At 46.9% G+C, this 22,838-nt stretch overlaps 1 protein-coding gene across 38 annotated transcripts in view; it reads left to right on the forward strand.

Annotated features, from left to right (window-relative positions):
- NRXN2 (neurexin 2) overlaps positions 1–22,838 on the forward strand; it is a 493,176-nt gene that overhangs the window by 170,715 nt on the left and 299,623 nt on the right. For 21 of the 38 annotated variants that reach the window (XM_087880976.1, XM_087880996.1, XM_087880977.1 and 18 more), the window contains 2 exons: positions 5,284–5,585; positions 9,132–9,155. In XM_087880976.1, the coding sequence (XP_087737102.1) occupies positions 5,284–5,585; positions 9,132–9,155 (326 nt within the window). The remainder of the gene's footprint in view (positions 1–5,283; positions 5,586–9,131; positions 9,156–22,838) is intronic. The other 17 variants (XM_087881005.1, XM_087880981.1, XM_087880982.1 and 14 more) reach the window with 1 other exon arrangement.

The raw sequence follows: 22,838 nt of genomic DNA on the forward strand, positions 1-22,838 counted from the left end.
ACCATCACGGGGGTAGATCATTGTTTGGTAATGTCAACTGTAAATTCTAGGGTGGGAAATATAGATACAAAAGGAACTTATGAAAGCTAGACTTGCCACCATTCATTTAGTGACCGTTTTAAATTACAACGGAACTGAAAAAAGTGACTTATGGCCGTTTTTTACACTTACGACTGTTTCAGCATCTCCGTAGTTCACGTCATCAAAATTCGAATGCTTGGCAACTGGTTCATATTTATGACAACTGCAGTGTTCACCATTACAACCACAATTGAGCCCAACATTTCTGTTGTTCAGTGAGACATTTGTTAAGCGAGTTAAACTGCCCCATTTTATGACCTTTCTTGCCACAGTTGTTAAGTGAATCCCTGCAGTTGCTAAGCGGAGTAACCCGGTTGTTAAGTGAATCTTGGCTTCCCCATGGACTTTGCTCACCAGAAGGTCGCAAAAGGGGAATCACATGGCCCTGGGACATAGCAACGGTCATAAGTATGAGTCAGTTGCCAGGCTTCTGAATTTTAATCACGTGATCACAGGGATGCTGCAAAGGTTGTAAGCGTGAAAAAACACTTATTTTTCGGTGCCGTTGTAACTTTAAACAGTCACTAAATGAACTGTTGTAAGTCGAGGAGTTACCTTAGTATCCAATGGGTATTTTTTTTTTTGCTGGAAACCAAGAATAAACACCAGAAATTGGCAAAAACTATTGGAATTTGCAGTCGTGACCACGGGACGCCGCAAACGGCTGAAAAGACGAGGCAGTTGCCAAATGCCCAAAATATGATTACATGACAGTGGGGGAGGGGGAGGTTTGTGCAGCCATCATACCTTTTGGAGAGTCATAACTTTGAACTGTCACTAAGTGGCCAGTTGTAAGTCGAGGATTGCCTGTACTTTCCCAGTGTAGGTATAGTCCTCAGCTAACAACAGTTCATTTAGTGACTTGTTCAAAGTTACAATGGCACTGAAAAAAGGGACTTATGACTGTTTCTCACACTTACAACCTCTGTAGCATCCCTATGGTCCTGCAACTGACTCCTATTTATGACGATTGCGGTGTCTCTTTTTGCAACCTTCTGATCAGAAAAGTCAATGGGGAAGCCAGATTCACTTAACAGCAGTGTCACCAACATCAACGGCAGGGATTCACTTAACAAATGCGGCAAGAAAAGGTCGTAAAACGGGCCCAAAGCTCACTTAACGAATGTCTCGCTTAACGACAGAAATGTTGGGCTCAATTGTGGTCGTAAGTCAAGGATTACCTGTAGATCCTGTGGAAGTTGGACAGAAAGAGGATTGTGGAGCCTCCTTGGAAGAGGTGAAAAATAATTATGTGATAAAGGACCCAAGAGGTAGCTGGAGTTACACTCAGTGGTGGAATTCCAATTTTTTTTACTACTGGTTCTGTGGGTGTGGCTTGGTGGGCGTGGCAGGGGAAAGATACTGCAAAATCCCCATTCCCTCTCCACTCCAGGGGAAGGATACTCCAAAATCCCCATTCCCTCCCCACTCCTGGGGGAAGGATACTGCAAAATCCCCATTCCCTCCCCATTCCTGGGGGAAGGATACTGCAAAATCCCCATTCCCTCCCCATTCCTAGTGGAAGGATACTGCAAAATCCCCTTTCCCTCCCCACTCTGGGGCCAGCCAGAGGTGGCATTTGCTGGTTCTCCAAACTACTCAAAATTTCCGCTATCAATTCTCCAGAACCTGGCAAAAACTGCTGAATAGCACCCCTGAGTTACAAAATACGAACCCGAATGCTTGGTGAAAACGAGGAACTGTAGGGTTTACAGATCAGGGTTTATTCAAGCCATGATGAGCTGTCTGAATGGGAGTTTGTTTATTGTCTAGTGGCTGGTTTTAAGAGAAAAGAGAGGATCAAAGGATACGCTTGAATTAATGGGATTTGCCGAGGGAAGACGGAGTTGCAGGCCGGATCGGATGGGAATAAAGCCTGAGAGGGAACTGAACAAGATGCTTCGAGCATCTTCAACATCGAGCAACATGACAAAAGAAATGCGATATCTCGTCGGCTGGTTAGCGTGTTGATGGATCAATATATAAGAAATGCTTTTACTGATGTCACAGGTGAGCGTGTCAGGAGTGTGAGCGTACGCGCACTACCTCTGCACAAAAGCAATTTGAAGGAATGCCTGAATGATTTGCATTGAATTTGAGAGAGACACAGAGAGAGAGACCGAATGAGGCAGGATCTGATAATAAACCTATTGGAGTCTAAAACAGTCATGTTTCACATGGGGGAGACGGAGTGAACAATGGCGAGTCCTCCATAAATACTCGAGGAGATGAATTTGCCTGTTTTTCTTAAAAGTGTATAACTAAAGATGGGAAAATAAATGGAGACGTGGCCAGACGTGCAAGTGGTGGCAGTGGGGATGCGTGTGGTTGGGAGGAATGAAGGATGTGGCTGAAAAAGAAAGGAAAAATGGCTGGATAAGTGTGCTTCTGTCTCCTTTGATGTATGGAAGCGAGACTTGGGTACCGTCGAGGGAAACATAAAAGTAAGTTAAGTGTAATGGAGTACTTAAGAAATGCGTTTGGTCAAAGAGGAAGGAGAGAGAGGGGGTCAAGGAGGAAGGAAGAGCAAGCAAATAGAGCTGGGAGGAAAAAGGAAGACTCTGCTGGGGGTTGGGTGGCTCTTAAAGAGAGAGGCAGGGAGGGTCACATCTGGAAAGAAAATAATTGGGTGGGCAGAGAGGTTGAGCCGCACTGAGTAAATTGTGCACGGAAGGGGGGAGGGGTCCTGAAAGAGAGGGGGAGAAGGTTCAAGGACCAGAGGCGGCAGGTTAAGGAGACGCGGGGTGAGAGGGAAGCAAACATTAGCCACGGTGGCGCAGTGCTTAAATGCAGTATTGCAGGCTAACTCTGCCGACTGCCGGCAGTTCGATCCTGATAGGGCTCAAGGTTGACTCAGCCTTCCATCCTTCTGAGGTCGGTTAAATGAGGACCCAGATTGTTGGGGGCAAAAGGCTGACTCTGTAAACCGCTTGGAGAGGGCTGGAAAGCACCGTGAAGCAGTACATAAGTCTAAGTCAGGGGTCTGCAGCCTTAAACACTCAAAAGAGCCATTTGGACCCGTTTCCCACAGAAAAGAAAACACCGGGAGCCACAAAAACCCTTCCCGTGCCTGACTATTTCTTGAGCGGCCACAAAACTAGCACATGTAGTTGAATTAAACGTTCTCTTTTCTTCTGAAACTTTTCTTTTCTTGGATTTATCCATGGTTGGCCTTATCTGACAGCTGTGGCTAGGGGGACCTTTGCACAGGTTCACCTGATGCACCAATTGCGACCCTACTTGGATCGGGAGGCTCTCCTCACAGTCACTCATGCCCTTGTCACCTCACGGTTAGATTATTGCAACGCGCTCTACATGGGGCTACCCTTGAAAAGTGTTCGGAGACTATAGTTGGTCCAGAACGCAGCCGCGCGAGCTGTCATGGGTGCACCTAGGTACACCCACATTACACCAATTCTCCGCGAGCTGCACTGGCTCCCTATTGGTCTCTGATCACAATTCAAGGTATTGGTTATTACCTTTAAAGGCCTACATGGCTCAAGGCCAGGTTATCTTCGAGACCGCCTTCTGCCGCATAGCTCCCAGCGACCAGTAAGATCCCACAGAGTTGATCTCCTCTGGGTCCCGTCAGCTAAACAATGTCGGCTGGCGGGCCCGCAAGGGAGGGCCTTCTCTGTGGCTGCCCCAGCTCTCTGGAACCAGTTACCTCCTGAGGTCCGGACCATCCCCACCCTATCGGCCTTCCGAAAAGCGGTGAAGACCTGGCTTTTCTGGCAGGCCTGGGGCCGTTGATCTCGCTCTTGTGATCTGGCGAGATCTGGCCATGAAATGGTGTGAATGAGTTTTTAATGTTTTTAATGTTTTTTAATTTTTCAATGTTTTTTTATAATGATTTTTTAAATGTATTGTGAGCCGCCCTGAGTCTTCGGAGAGGGGCGGCATATAAATTTAATTAATTAAATTAAATTTAATTAAATTAATTAAATTGGCCTACCGGGGGTTGAAAAGCTCAATCAATCGCGTGCCGGTGGGTGTTGCACATTAGCATATTTTGAGTGACAGGGAGCCGCAGCAGAGGGGTGAAAGAGCCACATGCGGCTCCTGAGTCGCAGGTTGCTGACCCCTGGTCTAAGTGCTACTTCTAGTGCTATGGTACGCTATTCTTGCCATAGTGGTGCAGTGGTTAGAATGCAGTATTGCAGGCTAACTCTGCCGACTGCCGGCAGTTCGATCCTGACCAGCTCAAGGTTGACTCGGCCTTCTATCCTTTCTGAGGTCAGTAAAACGAGGACCCAGATTGTTGGGGGCAACGTGTTGACTCTGTAAACCGCTTAGAGAGAGTGGTAAAGTATTGTGAAGCGGTATATAAGTGTAATTCCTATGGCTAGGTGCTATTATTTCAAGAATAAAACGGAATGGGGTTGGTGTAAATGGATTTTAGGTCTGTTGCCTTTTAGCTGGTTGTTTGTTACACCTTTTCGGCACTGTGCATAAATAACGTTGCTTATCCAGAAAGCAATTAATAATTAAAATCTATCTCAGCCAGCTGGCTGGCCTGGGACTCCGATAGGGGCGACTGATTGGTATAGAGCAGCAACCTTTTGGGCACCAGGGACTGGTTCCGTGGAGAGAGGTTTTACCATGGACCAGAGGGGACGTGGTTTCGCATGCTGCCAGCATCCGGCAGATGGGGCTTCGCTTGTTTGTGCGGCCCAGTTGCTGGCATGCCACGGACCGGTGCCAGTCCATGGACTGGGGGTTGGGGACTCCTGATATAGAGGGAAGATTCCCATTCTGTGTCATCCATCCTCACTTACCGTGTTTCCCCGAAAATAAGACCCTGTCTTATATTTTTTGAACCCCGAAATAAGCGCTTGGCCTTATTTTCAGGGAGGTCTTATTATTTTGGGGTACGTGGAGCAAGACAGGGATCCTCTTGCCATCTTACCTGATTTCCAGCTCTGTCTCCCTAACCCTAACCAGAGGAAATGGTGGGGACCGGCTGCATATACAGTCAAATATTTTCAGGGAGGGCATATTTTTGGGGCGGAGGGCTTTTTATCCAGGGAGGTCTTATTTTTGGGGAAACATGGTAGCAACATAAATTCTGGGCTCAGTTGTGGTCCATAAGTCGAGGACTAGTATTCTTTTCTATCGGACGATAGTCTCTCCATAAGCATGTGGATTCCTGACCCCTCGCTCAACGCCCCCCCTTTCCATCTCCTCATCTCTCCTCCGCAGGGAAAGAAGAATTCGTGGCGACGTTCAAAGGGAACGAGTTCTTCTGCTACGACCTCTCGCACAACCCCATCCAAAGCAGCACCGACGAGATCACCCTTTCCTTTCGCACCCTCCAGCGCAACGGCCTGATGCTCCACACCGGGAAGTCGGCCGACTACGTCAACCTCTCGCTCAAGAGCGGCGCCGTCTGGCTGGTGATCAACCTGGGCTCCGGCGCCTTCGAGGCTCTGGTGGAGCCAGTCAACGGCAAGTTCAATGACAACAACTGGCACGACATTCGTGTGACTAGAAACCTGCGCCAGGTGAGCGGTGCAGTCTCAACACACGGGAGGGGCTGTCGGGGGAGGGAGGCACGTGCCCGGCTTGGAACTGCTTCAGAAATCCTTTTTTGTTGTTGTTTTTGAGTTGCTGTGCAGATTTTCCCCATATAACAGACACCAGCAAGAGACTTTTTTTTAAAAAAAGCACAACAACAATTCCCACGTATGGGATACAAAATGTGAGAGGTGGGCTAGATTTTCTAAGCACTGCTTCTTGGCAACAGGTTGTTGTTACTTTCAGTTAAAGAGAGAAACATTTTCAAAGCATCCAAGTTTCTAATATTATGGGAAGGGACTTTGGAATGGAAAACACATCTGAAATAATGGACCAGTTTTTTATTTCCAAAGCCCGTCTGCACACTTGTATGTGTCATTTACGTCATTTGCGTAATTATGTAATTGGCATTCCTATACCATTAGTCTTCATGTGCAACTTTTGCATAATTAGGTAACTGTGCAAATGACCTCAGTTCCAAACTTTTGAATTTAACAGACAGCTTTAAACTGTCTGTTAAATCCAAATTTTACTCTCTTGCAAGGGATGTCAAATTTTTCAACTGGGGCAAGGATTATTGTGATGGTTACTCTTACTGTTGTTACTACTGGTGAAGGCTGCAGGATGTGTGGCGGCCATGCGAATGGCTGCAATTTTCAGCTCTCTCCCCCTCCCCCAATTTTGTGGGTTTTTTAAAAGACCAAAATAATCTTAAACCAGTGATTTTACTCCTTATTTTAAAGTACGAAAAGGAGCGAATCGCCTTGCTGTATTTCAGCGCAATTTGGCTTATGGGCAGTGCATACCCCATTGCAGCCTCAGGTCTTCAATTTCTACAAAGGTCTATAAAGCAGTTTGCTACCTGGAAGACGACTTTATTTTAAGTTACATGACGTGGTCAATGAGTGATAATCGCTGAGGCCAGTTGCATCTTCTAACCCCACTTTCCTGAGTTTTTTCTCTCTGATGATGTCTGGACTAGAATCAGTCCATCATTCCAGGGTCTGCAACCCACAATTCCCTGTTTAGTAGCAAAATATGGCCTTGAATATAGATGGGTTGTTTTGGCCCCAATACTTGGCATGTGGGGAAGAAAGGGAGTCTTGTTCTGTGAAATCTAAGGATAAATAACAGGTGGGGGCTCTTTCTGTATCTCTGTATAGGCCAGTGTTAAGATATGTGGACATCAGGGGTGAAATGCTACTGGTTTGGACCGGTTTGCCCGAACTGGTAGTAATAAATGCTACCGGTTCGGGCGAACCGATATTTCCGACGATCAGCTGTGCCGCGCGATTTAGATTGGCTAGAAAGCAGGAAATCCTGCAGGAATCTAAATCGCGCGGCACAGCTGTTCGCTCCCCCCCCCGTCCCACTTACCTTTGCAGACTCAGAAAAGGCTTCTTAATCCTCCTTTTTCAGCGCTGCACGGTAGTGCCTGTGGTGTGCATGTGCGCGAAGCACGTGTTTGGTGCACACTGCACATGTGCACGCAAAGCAAACTGGTAGCGAAGCGAACCGGTAGCAGACTTCAGAACATTTCACCCATGGTGGACATCAACTCCCAGAATTCCCTAGCCAGCATGCTGACTGAGGAATTCTGGGAGTTGAAGTCCAAGCATGCTGAGTTTATAAGTCCACACCTCTTCAAATGGCTAAGGTTGTGAAACAGCGGACCCTTCCAGAACGAATAGGGGGACACAAATTGACAAGGGGACACCCACAACTTAGCTAAAGCCGTAGGTGTGAAGATATGCTCCGAAATGGAGTGGGCAGCAAGGAACATAATGCATGGCATACTGAATGAGGGGCTTTGGGGCCTTGAATAAATAAATGGCTGGCCTTCCCCCTAACTAATTTCAGATCTATTTTGGGCGTGCAGCGCGAGGAACAATTCCCCTGCTGATTGCCCAAAGTAGCTCAGACTTCACCCAGCTGCAGAACTGGGGGGGCCTGAAAAACACGGCCCACCTGCGGTAGGAAGCGAGTTTCTGGAGAGAACGGGTGGTAGGACTCCCAATGGAGAGTTCGCAAGGCTGTTGTTTAAAAACCAGCTGATCTGATTAAAAATCCAGACTCTGTAATGATAGCTGGAGGCCGGGAGATCCAGAGCAGGGAGGTGCCAGGAAGTATGAATAATGAAAGATGACGTCTGGAGCTTTTAAGGCAAATACTGTAAAAAAAAAAGAGTAATTGAATAAAAACAATCAGGGAACCCCCAAGGCCTTCAGTAAGAGATCGGGACAGTTATTTATATATTTTTTTTGTCCTTTCTTGAAAAAGCCGTATTTGGGAAGTTAGTGCAAGATAGCTGAGCAGTAGTCAGTAGAAGAGGAAGAGGAGAGGAGGAGGGAGAAGGAAAAAGGCATTTGATTGGATAGAGAGGGTTTTTTCTTTCTTTCTCTTGCTTAGCAAAGAGCACATGTGGCTCTTTCTCCGATGGAGCACTGAGCCTTCTGGGGTAGTGGGGTAGTGAACCTGCCCCACTCGCAGCCCTTGGGTTTCACAGAACTGGACAAACCCACCCCCCCATCTCAATTTTGCAGCTGGGCCCCTCTCCTTTTTCTGCTAACTCCCCGGATGGATTTTTCCCCTCCTCTTCTTAATCCTCCTCCCCAAAAGCAGCAACTTGGCCTTGATTTCTCCATGGGGAAGGACCGGGAAGGGGCAGGGGCTTGCCCCCCCTCGCCTGCCCCCTAACCGGGCATCCTTGCCTACGCTTTTTCTCTCTCTCTCTCCTTTCCTCTAGCTCTTTTCTCCAAATTCACTGAGATCTAAGCTTTTATCTCCCAGCAGTGGCTGACACAGCCTTGGCCCCCACTGGCCTGGATCCAAATGCCGTCTCTGGCCAGGCTCGAGGCCATCCCCTCCCCACCCCTCCCCCTCCCCTCCCTAAATCTGGGCTCCTTGGAAGTACTAATATTGCTAACATGGCCCTGTGCTTTGATCCTCCATCCTTTTCACTCCCCCCACCCCACCCTCAACCTCCCACCTTCCTAAACCACCTCGTTAGAAATTGCGTTGGCAACTTTTGTCGTTGTGTGTTACTAACACGCTTCTGGGGAGCGGGTGGGGTGTCGTGCAACGGCAGGGAGGGGGGGAAATCTCCCCAAAACTGTCCAAAGACGGGATAACTAACCTTATGTGCCATTCGCGGAATGTCGATTTCTTCCTTCCTTCCTTCCTTCCTTTCTTTTTGAGTCGTTCATTTTGTTCCGTTCTCTCCTTACTAACCCAGGTTAAGAAAGTCTGGGTGGGTGGGTGGGTGGGAGGAGAGGGCCGGGAGAGTTCGTGGGGTCTTTGGGTTGTGTGAATTCAGTATCTTTCATATTTTTTTATTTTTAGTTTTTTGCTGGTCTCAGAAACTGGAGAAATTTATTTCTCCTTTTTTTCTGTTTTGTTTTGTTTTTTTAAAATATATCTCCCTTGAATTTTCATGGTTGGTCATTTTTATTTTTCTGTTTATTCCCTTCCCTCCCCTTCTCGATTTTGTTTTTCTTTTTTTTCATTTCCTTTCCGTTTTTAAATGCATACAGCACGCAGGAATTGGACACGCTATGGTAAACAAACTGCATTATCTGGTAGATATCAGTCTATTGTCTAATCATTTGGTTTGCCGTGGGTTTTACCTCTCCCCCCCTCTTTCCTTTTTTTTTTTAAATTATTTTTTTTTCAAAAAAATTACTTTGCTTTTGGAAATTGAAAGACACTCTGCTGTGCAAGCCTTGCACACATGCCTTTGCAGAAACACATGGATTTTATCTCAACCGAGAGTGCTTCTGAGGGGGCTTTCTGTTGTATCCCCCACCCCCCAATCTTTCTATAATTTTCAGCCAGTTTAGACAACAACATTTTCCAGTTGCCGACCTCCCCGAGTCAGCCCTCTGCTCATATCCTTCCGTTTCTTCCGCAGGGAATCTCTTTCAAAGAGAAAAGGCGAACCAGCTGCCCTGCATTGCCTTTCCCCCTTTTGAAAAATGTAAAAAGTATTGAATGGTTTTATTCAACTCCATTGGGTGTGAATTTACCAGCAGCAAAAAATAACTCTGATTATAACTCTACCGTATATGCAGGGGTGGGCTGCTGGGGGTTCGCAGGGGTTCGGAAGAACCTCTAGCTATGATTCCGTGCAGTTCGGAGAACCCCCAAATCCCACTCCTGGCTGGTCCCGCCCACCCCTCCACTCCCCTCCCCTCCCCTCCCAGGAGTCCCCACATGGCCCATTTTGGATGCAGGTAAGTGCAGGGTGCACATGGAAGCTTGGGGAGGGCGAAAAACCAGCCTACCAGAAGTTTGGGAAGTTCCCGGCCTTCAGAGGGCCTCTGGAGCCTGGGGAGGCCGTTTTTGCCCTCCCGGAGGCTCAAGAAAAACCTCCGGAGCCTGGGGAGGACAAAAACGCCCCCCCACCGTGGTGCAGGAGGCCAACTAGACCACGCCCACTATGGCCACACCCACCCAGCAACCAGGCAGAGAACCCCTTGCTAAAATTTCTGAAGCCCACCCCTGCGTACATATAACTATACTGAGCTGATGGTTATAAAAACCTCCAGAACCAGGGATGTTCACAACTCACCCAGTAAGCCAGATAGATTATAGATTGCCACAGTCACAACTATTTAACACAACTGGTTCTCAGCTTGGGCAACTTTGGGGACCTGTGGACTTCAACTCCCAGAATTCCTCAGCCAGGGATTCTGGGAGTTGAAAACCGCACCTCTAAGTGTTGCCTAGATTGAGAAATACTGAATTAGAGTCTGTCATATTACATTGTGGTGGGCAGAAAAAAACATTAATAAATAAATATAAATAATAATAACATAATGTAATATAGTATAGTGCAGGGATAGCTAACTTTTTTGCCATCACATGCCAAAGCCGGGGGAGCACAGCGTGGTCCCTCCGGATGTCGGCAAATGGGCCGTTTCTGGCCTCCGGAGGGCCTCCGGGGGGTGGTGGGGAAGGCCATTTTCGCCCTTCCCAGGCTCCTAGAAAGGCTCTGGAGCCTAGGGAGAGTGAAAAACGGGCCTTCCTCACCAACCTGGTGGCCCTCCGGAGGCTGGAAACAGCCTGTTTCCTGACTACTGGTGGGCCCGGAAGGCCCGAAAATCAGCTGGACGGCGTGCCCATGCGCACTGCAGCTGAACTAGGGCAATGCTCGAGTGCCAACTGATATGACTCCATGTGCCATCTGTGGCATGCGTGCCATAGGTTCGCCATCACTGATATAGTGTATTTTTTTTTTTTTAATTTGATTTATATGCCGCCCTTCTCCGGAGACTCAGGGCGGCTTACAAAGCGTTGAGCAATAGCCTTCAGACTTTTGTATATTTATACAAAGTCAGCTTATTGCCCCCACAAACTGGGTCCTCATTTCACCTACCTTAGAAAGGATGGAAGGCTGAGTCAACCTTGAGCCTGGCGAGATTCGAACCTGCAGTAATTGCAGGCAGCTGGTCTTAATAACCAGCTTAATAACAGGGTGCCTTAGACCAGTGGTCCCCAACCCCCGGTCCGCGGACCGGTGCCGGGCCGTGGAGTACCTGGCACCGGGCCGCGCAGCGGCCGGGGGACATGAACGCTGCAGCGCAAAGGCTCCTGGGCCGTGCGCAATGGGCCGTGCGCAAAAGCTCCTGGGCCGTGCCCCCACCCCTGCGCGCGCTCAGCGGGCCGCGGCGATAAAAAGGTTGGTGACCACTGCCTTAGACCACTGTACTACCAAGGCTCTGTATTAATATAATATAATATAATATAATATAATATAATATAATATAATATAATATAATATAATATAATATAATATAATATAATATAATATAATATAATTAATATAATATAATATAATATAATATAATATAATATAATATAATATAATATAATATAATATAATATAATATAATATAATATAATATAATATAATATAATATAATATAAAGTTGCCAAAACTCAGACACGACTAAACGTTTAAAACACCAAATAACAAATACAGTATAATATATAAACTGCCTCGCATTCCCAGTTTTTTTTGGATAACAAATCAATCTTTCTTAAAAAAAAAACCCAAAAAACCCACAAGTATCGGTTGAAATTGATGATTTAAAAAACAGCAGCAAATAAAATAATAATTAAAAACACCAATATGAGCTGTGCAGCAGTAATGGGTGAAAACTGTGTTTGGTACCAAGAATTGTGTATAATTGAACCCGGCAGGCTCAAATAGCCTGCGGGCAAAATTATTAATTATTGTTTTTATTGTTTATGGATAACTGCCCCACAGATACTTTCCCTGTGTGACCTACGAATGTTTTTTTTTTTTTTTAAATGCAACTGGAGGATTAAAACCCATGATAATAATAATAATAATAATAATAATAATAATAATAATAATAATAATAATAATAATAATAATAATAATAATAATAATAATAATACAGAAAACCCAGTCCGTGAAATAATAAAACCGAGCAGTGGAATTGTCTTTAATCAGGCCATTGAACGCTTTGGATTCGACTACAGGGTAGTCCTCAACCGTTCTTTAAACGACCGTTCCAAGTTACGACGGTGACTTGCACTTATGGCCGTTGCAGTTACGTGCTCCAAATTCAAGTGCCTGGCAACTGACTTGCATTTATGACGGTTGCAGCATCAAATCATCGCCATTTGTGACCTTCTCAGGGGCTTCTGATTTAACGACTGCACCACAAGGATAAGCAGATTGGACACAGTTCCCTTTTCGGACTGCATTGCTTAGCAGTCCAAAAAGTTCCAGTTGTGTTTTAAGTTGTGGTGTTTCAGACACAGCCCCTACCTGAAGTTCTATAAGAGCAGGTACAGGCAGTCCTCAACTTACGACGGTTCATTTAGTGACCGTTCAAAGTTAGGGCCATTTTTCCACACTTAACGACCGTCGCAGTGTCCCCGGGATCATATGATCCCCTTTTGCGACCTTCCAACGAGCGAAGTCAATAAAGGAAGTCAGATTCGCTTAACAACCATGTTCCTAGCTTAACAACTGGAGTGATTCACTTAACAATGAATGGCAAGAAAAGTCGTAAGGTGGGGCAAAACCCCCTTAACGAATGTCTCACTGAACAACAGGAATTTCGGGCTCGGTTGTGGTCGTAAGTCGAGGACTACCTGTAGATGCCTCTTTTTTTTGGGGATTGCGTGTCTTGCCCTCTGCAGTGGCCACGGGATTCCCAGAAAAGGGAGCATCTGGAATTGTCCGGAAGTGCTATTCGGCACTGCTAGCTGCTTTCGGGAAACGAATCCAAGGCGCTTCCTTCCTAACACTTTTTTTCTTTTTTTAATTTTCAAAAAGACCTTTATTCAAATTTAAAATATTAAAATACTAATACAGATACGTCCACGATAGTTGTACAATTCAACGTCGTTCCAACAGTACACAAACCTTAACTTTATCCATATATTCTTAGATATTCCTTCCTAACACTTTTTAACTTGAAAACAGATTTCCAAAAGTCCTTTTCCAAAAGGCAATGGGACTTTCTTGGGGGTGTTTTTTTTTTTTTGCCCCCCCTTGAAAACATTTTGCTTCTCACCCAAGGAGCTTCTTCAATTCTTCTTCAACGGTCTAAAGAACCGAGGAAGCTTCTTGGGTGAGAAGGGAAACGTTTTCAATGAGGGGGAACCCCCCCCCCAAGAAAATCCAGTTGCCTTTTGGAAAAGTGCCCTTGGGGTAAACCGTGACCTGGATGATTGAGAATTCTCCATAGGCTTGAAAATGGATCTTTCCAGCACTTTGGAAAATGAAGTGGGTTTCAATGCCCAATCCCCCTCAAAAAATCCCCTTTCTCTTACTTAAACGGTGGAATAACCGAGTCCTTGGTCCGTTAGGGCAGTGAAAGTTCAATGCAACTCTTTCTTTAGAGAGAGAGACCTCCCCAGTGGTGAAATGGGCTCCCACCAAGCCCCCTTCCCCCTCACCTAACCAGCCACCCTCTTGACTACAATTCCCATGCCAGGGGTAGCTGATGGGCATTGTTCTCCCAACATATCCAGAAGGCACTGAGTTGAGGAAGGCGACCGTTTGAATGGTAGCCGAAAAAAAGGAAACGAAGGCGCTTAGAAAGCAAAGGAGGCTTGGAAACCCGACACTTGGACTGCAAGCCCCATCATCCCCAGCCGCTGCAAATGCTACATCTTGGCATCAGAGCATGGTAGTCTTTGGCTCCCCGTGGTCGCCGCCCCTCCTCCCCCCTCCCCCACTATCAGCCATGGCCCCAATGGGCTAATGCAATTACTGATTTATTTGCTGGATGTCAGGAGTTTTGGCTCACGCTCCCTCCCCCCCCTCCCATTTATCTTCAGAAAAACAACAACCCTGTGAGGTAGAATGGCTGGGAAAGAGGGAAGTCCCCGTCCCCACCCCTAGAAGGTACTGCTACTACAAGCCCAACACATTCAGCCATTCCTCCCCACTGACATGGCAATACTCTAGAGCAGGGGGTCTCCAAGCTTGGCAACTTTAAGACTTGTGGACTTCAACTCCCAGAGTTCCTCAGCCAGCTTTGCTGTCTGAGGAACTCTGGGAGTTGAAGTCCACAAGTCTTAAAGTTGCCTAGCTTGGAGATCCCTGCTCTAAATCTACATAGCGCCCCCGGCCTGATTTGATTTTACCCGACCACCCTTGCAAAATCAGAAAAGGCAACAATATTTAGGGGGATTTAAAAAAAAAATTGGTCGAAGAATTTTCTTTTATGGTTTTGATTTTTCCCCCCCCACTCCCCTCCCCACCCTCCCCCTCCCTTCCCTCCCCCCCAAAAAAATCCATGGAAAACACCATCCCATGAAGCAACTTCTTGTGCGCTGTTGCACCTTACGCTGGGTCCCCCAGCTGCCCCCCAGGGACACCCCAAAATGGCAGCCAGGTGGATTGGAGAGGGGGAAAAGCCCAGAAAAAGACTCCACCAACCGCCCCCAATTTTCAGCAACGCTGGGTTGTGGCATGGAGGAGGTGGGGGGGTTGCAGGGATACCCACCTCCTCCCGCAAAAGCTGCAAGAGTCCTCCAATTCACAGAATGTGGGTGTGAGCTTCCTTGCTCCATTCCTCTTTATTTTGGCCCTTGCAAGAGGGACTCACCCCCACAGCAGCCTGGTTGGTGGGACTGGTGCTTGTTCCCGGGGAACCTGAGGACCTGGCTGCCCCATAGTGCCCCCTGGGGACCAGCTGCCGGCCACCCTATTGCATGGCCTGCTATGAACGTGCGAGGCTGGGCTGCTTCTGTAGCCAAGTTTTATTTTCCGAGCATCTCTCTTGGGGCTGAAACTAACACTCTTGTGTGTTGTATACGTCCCACCCCCTTCCTCTCCTCAGGCCTCCTTTTCCTTCTCCCATTTTCTTCCAAGACCCCCTTCCCCTCTCTCAGCCTTGCATGACATCCCCCCGCCCTCATCCTCCCTTTTGCTGGCTTCACCTCTTTTGTCATTTCCAAGGGGAGCACTGAGGCAGGGCCAATGAGGGCAGGAGGGGACAGGCATGGATGGGACCCTCGTGCGCATGTTGTGAGTGCCTGGTTCGAAAATGGGAAGCAGGGACCCACGTTGGCATAGCTCCCTGGTTACTAAGACTGGCATTTTGGCTTTCCGTTGAGGACCCGTTGCAGGTTTCGGCAGGAGAATCCAAACACGAAACGCTAGCTTGATTCAGAATTCTGTTTCATTCTCGTTTCACACACTGACGGGCAGTCTGGGACCTCGGGGGTGGGGGTGGGGTAGGCCAGTGATGGCTGTTAAGGTATATGCGCAGAGTAACCCTTGAGTACCAAGGGTGTGCACATGAGAAACGGCTGAGAGTGATTATGAATAAGCACTGTCAATACAGACACACTGAGTTATGGTATTCTTTTACTTTTAGGAAAAAGCAAAGCAAAGTCCAGTAAACAATCCAGGTCATACACAGATAAAGATAGTTAAAATGTCAATCCAGGGATATTCCAAGAACAAAGTCTTCTTAACAGTTGTTGTAGTCATATGCAATAAAACAGTTCTTTTTAGAGTTGCAAACAGGAACAAGCACAGCAGTAAAACAATCAGTAAAACAGTAGAAAAGGTAGCTATGATCAAGCAGTGATCATGCAGAGAGAACAGGCAGAGAGGAGTAGAGGTAGCAATAATAATGTAAAAAAGAAAAATAAGCCAAGATTCAAGCTTCCTCTTAAGCACATCGGCTACAGAGCTAGCCAATCAGAATACAGTATGATGCAATACAGCATTACAGTCTTAAAGCTATACCTTACATTTTGACTGCAAACATGCATTGATGGTTTATATATATTGCCAACCCAACCAGGTAGGCAATAGCCATTTCCTAACAATGGTGAATCTTTTTGGCACTGAGTGCCCAAACCAGAGCATGCGTGGAGCGCCTTGAGGCAGGGTGGCTAACGGCGTGTGGAAGAATTTGCAGCTGACTTGGGGGAAGGTGTGAAAAAGCTGTACCGATTGTGCAGTCCGGCGAGGGAAGGAAGCGTGAGAAAGAAACTCAAGATAATCCCGCCTTGATGTTGTTCAGTATACGGTGGGGCTTGGAGAGGCTTCTCAAGTTTGTGTTGTCTTCATACCAAAACGTGCCGGAGGGAAAACCCATTGCATTAGAACAGCGTTTCTCAAACGTGGCAACTTCAACTCCCAGAATTCCCCAAGGCCGGCCGGCTGACTGGCTGGCTGGGGAATTCTGGGAGTTGAAGTCCGCGGCCCATCTTCAAATTGTCCAAGATTTAGAAACACTGTATTAGAAAATAGTCTAAATATTTTAGGCGATCAACGAAATATTCTCAGGCGATCAACGAAAACCAAAGTGTGGTCGGCACTGAGAGGTTTGTCTCTGAATGGATCCAATGTTCTTAGATCCAGTAATAATGGGCGTGTATTTAGCCACTCATTCTGGCAGATACTTTCCAGGGCACCATGAAATCCGTTACAAAAGCCAGTTGAAACTCAGGTGGGCAAGTTGTCCTGTGTGAGAAATGATGGCGGGCAAGTGAAGAGGAATGGAAGAGGCTCCCTTAACCCCAAAGGACTGGTTTTTAAAATCTCTGAGAACCGCTTCTGAGATTCAGGGGGCGATACTTTCAAGAAACGCCAGGATAGGATATCTTCTCCCTCAAATAGGAGTCCTGCTTATTAGGGAGTGTAATGTGACAACCCGTAGTAGAGAGAGATATAGCAATACAATACAATCAATCAATCAATCAATCAATCAGAATAGATCTGGAAGGGATCTTGGAGGTCTTCTAGTCCAACTCCTTGCTCAATCAGCAGATCCTATATCATATCAATCAATCAATCAATCAATCAATATAGGGCCTATACCATTCCAGACAAGTAGCTTTCCAGTCTCTTCTTAAAAGCCTCCATTGATGGAGCACCCACAACTTCTGGAGGCAAGCAGTTCCACTGGTTAATTGTTCTCACTGTCAGGAAATTTCTCCTGAGTTCTAGGTTGCTTCTCTCCTTGATTTAGTTTCCACCCATTGCTTCTTGTCCCGCCCTAGCATTTTCTTCCTGTTGCCTTGCGTTCTATCTTCTGTTGAAACTTAATAAAGCCTTATTAAAAAAAGAAAAAGAAAAGACGGGATTCAGCAGCGTGCCGTGCTTTTCTGCGAGTGAACTATGCCCCTTGTAAAGAAAAATCAAAAGCAGCTTCTCGTGCAAACTGAATGACAACCAGGAGGGGGAAAAAAAAAAAGATTTATTCTCAGCCTGCCACTAATATTGAGTGTGGGAACGCAGCCATGATCTATGTTTAAAAAAAAGAAAAAAGACAGTAACAGCTGGGAGGGGAGAATTAAAAGCAGGAATCTGGGGTAAGAGAAATGGGGCTTAAACCTCTTTCTCCAGCCAATCAGGTCTGCCAAAACCTGGTGGCACTATTAAGAGAAGGAAAGGTCTGTAAGGAACCACTGTAGCAGGGTGAAATGCTCCCGGATTGGACCGGATCGCCCAATCCGGTAGTGATCTTGGCTGGTGGTTCGGCGATCCGGTAGCGATGGTGGAGCAAAGCTCTGCCTACCCACCCGAGTATCATTACTTTTTGGGTTTAACCAGGAAGTAATGTGTTTTTTACCTTCTGTGTCCGTGTACGCATGTGATGTGCGCGCTTCCGAACTGGTAAGGAAGGTAAATAGATTTCACCCCTGCACTGTAGTGTGTATGTGGGTTCAAAGGAAGAATGGAGGTATAAAAAGGGAAGTGCTGGATCAGCTTTCTCCATTACACTAGAGTCCAGCTTCCATCATTTCCAGGTGGACACAGAGGAAAGCCTTAGTAAAGCCACACCTAGAGTCCTGCATCCAGTTTTGGTCACCACACTATAAAAAAAAGGTTGAGGCTCTAGAAAGAGTGCAGAGAAGAGCAACCAGGATGATGAGGGGGCTGGAGGCTCAAACATACGATGAACGGTTGCAGGAACTGGGCCTGGCTAGTCTAGTGAAGAGAAGGACCAGGGGAGACAGGAGAGCATCTTCCAATATTTGAGGGGCTGCCCCAGAGAGGAGGAAGGGGGTCAAGCTATTTTCCAAGGCACCCGAAGGCCAGACAAGGAAGAATGGATGGAAACTGACCAAGGAGAGATTCAACCTGGAAATAAGGAGACATTTTCTGGCAGTGAGAACCATCAACCCATGGAAGAGAAGTTGCCTTCGGAAATTGTGGGAGCTTCATCCCTGGAGGCTTTCAAGAAGAGACTGGACTGCCATCTGTCAGAAATGGTGTAGGATCTCCTGCTTGGGCAGGGGGTTGGACTAGATGACCCATAAGATCCCTTCCAACCAATGGAACAGAAGTTGCCTTCGGAAGTTGTGGGTGCTCCATCAGTGGAGGCTTTTAAGAAGAGACTGGACAGCCATTTATCAGAAATAGTATAGGTCTCCTGCGAGAGCAGGGGGTTGGACGACTAGATGACCTCGAAGGTCCCTTCCAACTCTGTTTCTGTTACTTATGGTGCTTCAAGGCAACCAATTAGCGGTGCTCTTTCCAGCAAACATTTGCATCCAACAAGGGCCTTAAGTCAGCCTTCCCCACTTGTGGGTGTTGTCCAGATGTCCAGGATGATGAATCCCATCGTCCCCAGCCAGCCTTTCCTTGCCCCTGTGCTGGTTTGGAAGCTTGCTGCGATTTGTAGTCCAATGTGAGCAGAGCCCACGGATGTGGGAAGATGGCTTTGGATGTACAGCGAAGCATGGCGAGCCTAAATTTGGTTTTCCGGCAGTGACATAAAAGGAGCATCACGACATGCGAAGCAACGGCCTTAAGCTGGGTTGAAATATTTCTCCCCGTGGCCCAGCTTTGCTTGCTCTGACTGGCAGCCCTCTCTCTGAGTCATCTCTGCCTGAAAGGCCTCTTCACCTAAAGGACCCCCCCTTCAGCTTCTAATTGAATTGCTAATTGATTGCTTCTTTGCTCATTAATCTCTGCACCCGAGTGGCTCTAGGAATAGTTTTAGGATTGGTGGGGAGGGGAGCACTGGTTATTTGGGGTGGGGGTGGTACCTTTCATTCCCCAAGAGTTCCAGGATGGAAGTGCTGTCCCATTCAAACAGGGGTGAAATGCTACTGGTTCGCTCCGGTTCGGAAGAATCTGTAGTGATTAAAAACTACCGGTTCGCCAGAACCGGTAGTAAAAAAAGCTACCAGTTCGGTCAAATCGGTAGTTAAAAAATGCTACCGGTTCCTCTGACGATCAGCTCTGCTGCATGGTTTAGCTTTGCTAGAAAGCACGAAATCCTGGTTTCTAGCAAAGCTAAATCACGCAGCACAGCTGATCCCCCCCCCCTCCATCTTGCTGTTTTGCTTACCTTCCCAAACCTCCTTTTGGCATGTACTGTGCATGCGTGTGCGCAGTGCGTGTTTGGGGTGTACTATGTATGCGCGGCCAGTGAACCGATAGCAAACTAGTTCAGATTTCACTACTGCCTTCAAGCCAAACTTGGATAGATGAGAATGCCTGGGCGTTTTCAAACACTGTACAGGTAAGTCCTTCGACTTACGACCACAGTTGAACCCAACATTTCTTCTGCTAAGTGAGACAGTTGTTAAGTGAATTTTGCCCCATTTTACCACCTTGCTTGCCACGGTTGTTAAGTGAATCAGCGCAGTTAAGTTAGTCACACCATTTTAAAGTGAATTTGGCTTGATTTTGCTCACTAGAAGGTCGCAAAAGGGGAGATCACGTGACCCTGGGACGTTGCAACTGTCATAAATACGAGACAGTTGCCAAGCGTCCGAAGTTTGACCCCATGACCATGGAGCTGAGACGCTTGTGTGTGAAAAATGCTCATAAGTCACTTTTTCTAGTGCCGTTGTAACTTTGAACAGTCACTAAATGAACTGTTGTAAGTCGAGGTTAAAAATTGGCAGAATTGTTGGGTCTCTAGGAATAAAGGCAGCTTCCATTACAATGGATGGAAGCTAAATCAAGGAGAGAAGCAACCTGGACTTAAGGATAAACTTCCTAACAGTGAGGACAATTAACCAGTGGAACTGCTTGCCACCAGAAATTGCAGGTGCTCCACCACTGGAGGCTTTTAAGAAGAGATTGGACAACCTTTTGTGTGAAATGGCATAGCGTCTCCTCCTTGAGCAGAGGGTTATCGGGTGGGATTCAAAAATTTTAGCAACCAGTTCTCTGCCTGGTTGCTGGGTAGGCGTGGCCATGGTGGGCGTGGCCTACTCGGCCACCTGCACCACAGCGGGGTATGTGAGGGTGTATGTTTTTGCACTTCCCCGGCTCCGGAGGCTTTCCTCGAGCCTCTGGGAGGGCGAAAACAGAAGGACTTCCAGAACTAAGAGCCTTGGTAGTACAGGGGTTTAAGGCACCCTGTTATTAAGCTTATTAAGACCAGCTGCCTGCAATTACTGCAGGTTCGAATCTCGCCAAGGCTCAAGGTTGACTCAGCCTTCCATCCTTTCTAAGGTAGGTGAAATGAGGACCCAGTTTGTGGGGGCAATAAGCTGACTGTATAAATATACAAAAAGGATGAAGGCTATCGCTTAGCGCATTGTAAGCTGCCCTGAGTCTCCGGAGAAGGGCGGCATATAAATCAAATTAAAAAAAAACAAAACAAAACTTCCAGGAGGCCTGTTTTTTGCCCTCCCAGAGCGTCCGCACGGGCCCTGCGCTTACCTGGCATCCAAAACGGGCCGCGTGGAGACTCCTGGCATGGGCGGGGCCAGCCAGTCCTTGCAGATGTGAACCAGATGTAAAATGTTTGTGCGCAAGATCCCTTGGGGTGGAGGAGAGCCTCAGTGCAAATGGCCTTGAGGAACCAGCAAGCACCGTTGCAAAGGGAGAATAAAGGAATCCGCTGCTTACGTGTGAGAATCTAGGGCAGTGTTGGCAAACCTTTTCGGCACCAAGTGCCCAAACGGGAGCGTGCTCACATACACGCCGGGAAGATGATCTTCCGGTTTCCAGCACACGCATGAACGCCGGCCACCTGGTTTTCCAGTTTCTGGCATGCATGCCAGGGGTGAAATGCTAACGGTTCAGTCCGGTTTGCTCGAACCGGTAGTAAAAAGGCTACTGGTTCACCGAACCGGTAGTAAAAAATGTAAAAAAAAAAAAAAGTTCTGAGGATCAGCTGAGCAACACGCGATCGTCGGAACTTTTTAAAAAACTTTTTAAGCATTTTTTTTATTACCGGTTCTCCGGAACCGGTAGTTAAAAATGCTTTAAAGAATAAAAAAAAAGGCTCCGACGATCACAGCTGTGCTGCACGATCATCAGAGCCTTTTTAAAAACTTTTTTAAAGCATTTTTTTTACAACCTATTCGGCGAATAGGTTGTAAAAAATGCTTTTAAAAGTAATTAGAAAGGCTCTGAAGATTGCGCGCCACAGCTGATCACCCTCCCCACGCGCTGTTCTATTTACCCCACGCCTCCTTTGGGCATGCACTGCACACACTCACACTTTCACCTCGCTTTTTTTTTAAAAAAAAATTGATTTCTATGCCGCCCTTCTCCGGAGACTCAGGGCGGCTTACAATGCGTTAAGCAATAGCCTTCATACTTTTGTATATTTATACAAAGTCAGCTTATTGCCCCCACAATCTGGGTCCTCATTTAACCTACCTTAGAAAGGATGGAAGGCTGAGTCAACCTTGAGCCTTGGCGAGATTCGAACCTGCAGTAATTGCAGGCAGCTGGTCTCAATAACCAGCTTAATAACAGGGTGCCTTAGACCACTGTACTACCAAGGCTCTTTGTTTGGAGCGTGGTGTGCACTGCGCATGCGTGCGTGCAGCGCGCAGCCAGTGAACCGGTAGTAAACCGGTTCAGATTTCACCACTGATGTATGCACACACAAAGACCAGGTGGCCAGTGCACATGCATGCGCTGGAAACCGGAAGATCATTTTCTCTGCGTGAGCGACTGCTCTTCCGATTACCGGCGCTCCCACGCGTGTGAAAACCAGCTGGCCAGTGCGCCAGGACCTGGAAGAGCAACGGGCGACGGCTCATATGCCTGGAGAGATGCCTCTGTGTGCCACTTCCGGCACACGTGCCATAGATTCGCCATCACGGATCTGGGGGACAGGTGAGGTAAGACACCTGGCCTTGACTTTATTGGACTGGCTCTCTTCTCTTCCCACATCCAGTAACTTCATCAGAGTTTGAAAGAGAAGGCTTGCTTAAGTTACGGCTGCCTTTGCAACTCAACCACAGGCAGACTTAACAACAGTTCATTTAACAACCGTTCGAAGTTACGACGGCACCGAAAAAAAAAGTGACCTATATGACCATTTTAATGACCGTTGTAAGCATCCCCATGGTCAATGGGGATTTAACGTTCGGATGCCTGACAACCGATTCATATTTATGACGGGTCATGGGACACCCCCCCTTTTTTTTTTGTGATCTCCTGACGGAGATAAAATGGGGCAAAGTTCACAAATGTCTCACTTAGCAACAGAAACTTGGGGCTCAATTGAGGTCGTAAGTCGAGGACTACCTGTATTTAATCGTGTTTAGTACTCCTAGTTGTCAAAAGTTACCTCCTTTCAGCTGCCTCCCAGAATAGAATAGAATAGAAAATAGAATAGAATAGAACAAAAGTAGAATAGAATAGAATAGAATAGAATAGAATTCAGAATAGAATAAAATAGAATAGAATTCAGAATAGAATAGAATAGAATAGAATAGAATAGAATAGAATAGAATAGAATAGAATAGAATAACAGAGTTGGAAGGGACCTTGGAGGTCTTCTAGTCCAACCCCCTGCTTA

The sequence above is a fragment of the Pantherophis guttatus genome, chromosome 18, assembly GCF_059756535.1.
Source record: "Pantherophis guttatus breed Tessera chromosome 18, ASM5975653v1, whole genome shotgun sequence".
NCBI lineage: Eukaryota > Metazoa > Chordata > Lepidosauria > Squamata > Colubridae > Pantherophis > Pantherophis guttatus.